The 1796-nt window shown below is 61.0% G+C and overlaps 1 protein-coding gene across 1 annotated transcript; it reads left to right on the top strand.

Moving 5' to 3' along the window:
- Positions 1-120: 120 nt before the first annotated feature.
- ABCF2 (ATP-binding cassette, sub-family F (GCN20), member 2) lies at positions 121-1772 on the top strand (the record flags this gene model as incomplete). Its single annotated transcript, XM_010152828.1, has 3 exons — positions 121-333; positions 1220-1402; positions 1695-1772. Coding segments are annotated over 3 exons (474 nt in total), but the record flags the coding sequence as incomplete, so codon positions are not given.
- Between the last annotated feature and the right edge of the window lie 24 nt (positions 1773-1796).

Genomic DNA, 1796 nt, shown 5'->3' with positions numbered 1-1796 from the left:
TCGGCGTTTCCCAGGAATGGGGATGTGGAGTCGGCTCTGCGGGCCGAGGCCCGTTGCGGGGCCTTAGGGCTTCCCTCGTGCGGTCAATCCGTAACACGTCGGGTCTGTCTCTGCGTACAGAGGTGGATGCTCTGACCAAGGAGCTGGAGGACTTTGAATTAAAGAAAGCCGCTGCCCGAGCTGTGACAGGAGTGCTGGCCTCCCATCCCAACAGCACCGACGTGCACATCATTAACCTCTCGCTGACCTTCCATGGCCAGGAGCTGCTGAGTGACACGAAACTGGAGCTGAACTCCGGACGGCGCTACGGCCTGATTGGGCTCAATGGGATTGGTAAGCTGTGGGCACGGAGATGTGGGCTTCTTGGAGCTCGCTGAAGCTGCCGTGCTGCTGAGAAGCTGGTAAATGCTGGAGGCCAGAGGGGAGGCTGTTAGACATGGCCGGGGGACGGCAGGGTCCCGCCCCTCCCGGGAAGAGGAGTTGCTGGGGTGGCTGGTCCAAGCAGGAGGCTGCATTCCGGCTTCGGCCTGCGGATCGAGCGTGTTTCTGTGGAGGGTTGGTGCGGTGTCTCTGGGAATCCGCCCGATTCCTGTTGGCAGGATTTGCTTAGCCGTGTCGGTCGCCGGTGCCGATGCTGTTGGTCAGAGCACTCGCACAGCACGGGGAGGTGGGGCGTGTGGTTTGGCCTGGATGGGGAGCTGCTCTACGATCCCTGGAGAAGACGGGGCTCTCCGTGGAGAGATGCGGGATAGGGATGTAACCGAGGAGCAGCTGCAGGGGCGACCATCTGGTTTATCTTCCCAGAAAACCCTCGGGCTCTCTGTGATGAGTGCGGAGCTTTCCCCTGTGCCAGAGTCTGGGGTCCTGGTAACACGTGTCAGGCCTGATTAGACGCTAGGAAGCATAGAGCAGGGAGAAAATTCCTGAAATCTGGGCAAGGGCCGAACTGCAGTGGTTCCCCGAGAGCTGCTTCCTGTCCCAGTCGTGGCCTCGGGGTGGTGAGCCTTGGCTGGGAGGGCAGCCTGTCCCGGCGCGGCGTTAGGCGCTGCCGTGTCTCTAATTCTTCTGGCCCTGTGGGCAAGACATTCCCAAGGATTTTCTGGGTTGGAAAGGGAGGGAATCAATGGGATCTGACTGCATCTTGTCGGTCCCTCTTTGCCGTTGTATCTCGCTGCGTCCCGCGGGTCGTTGCGGAGTGTCTGTGTCTGTGTGCACACAGGGAAATCCATGCTTTTGTCGGCTATCGGGAAACGAGAGGTGCCCATCCCAGAGCACATCGACATCTACCACCTCACCCGAGAGATGCCGCCCAGTGACAAGACCCCTCTGCAGTGTGTCATGGAGGTGGACACCGAGAGGGCCATGTTGGAGCGCGAGGCGGAACGTCTGGCCCATGAAGATGGTAAAGTCCCGGCGTCTGTGCACCAGGGACATTTCCTCCCCTGCCCTCCCTTCCCAGGAAAAGGCCCTGTTTGGGTCCCTCGGTGGGTGCCCACCTGTTTTGGTGCCGGTTTCCCCCAGCCCTGTGGGAGTACACGTGGGTGAAGCGATTCTGCGCAGCTTCCTAAGCTCGGGGGTTGGGGAGAGGAGGGCTGGGTGGGGGTAGAGCCGGTGGGCAATGCCTGTTCTCAGCGGCAGGGCGGTGGGCTGAGAGCCCCCGTTGGTACGAGTGCAGACAGACGGCTCTCTTTCAGCCGAGTGCGAGAAGCTCTTGGAGTTATATGAACGCCTGGAGGAGCTGGACGCTGACAAGGCAGAAGCTCGGGCCTCGCGTATCCTTCACGGCTTGGGCTTCA

The sequence above is a fragment of the Eurypyga helias genome, unplaced genomic scaffold (genome assembly GCF_000690775.1).
Source record: "Eurypyga helias isolate BGI_N326 unplaced genomic scaffold, ASM69077v1 scaffold32005, whole genome shotgun sequence".
NCBI lineage: Eukaryota > Metazoa > Chordata > Aves > Eurypygiformes > Eurypygidae > Eurypyga > Eurypyga helias.
Note: the sequence above shows the minus strand (reverse complement) of the source record. Positions and strands in the feature narration are given on the sequence as shown.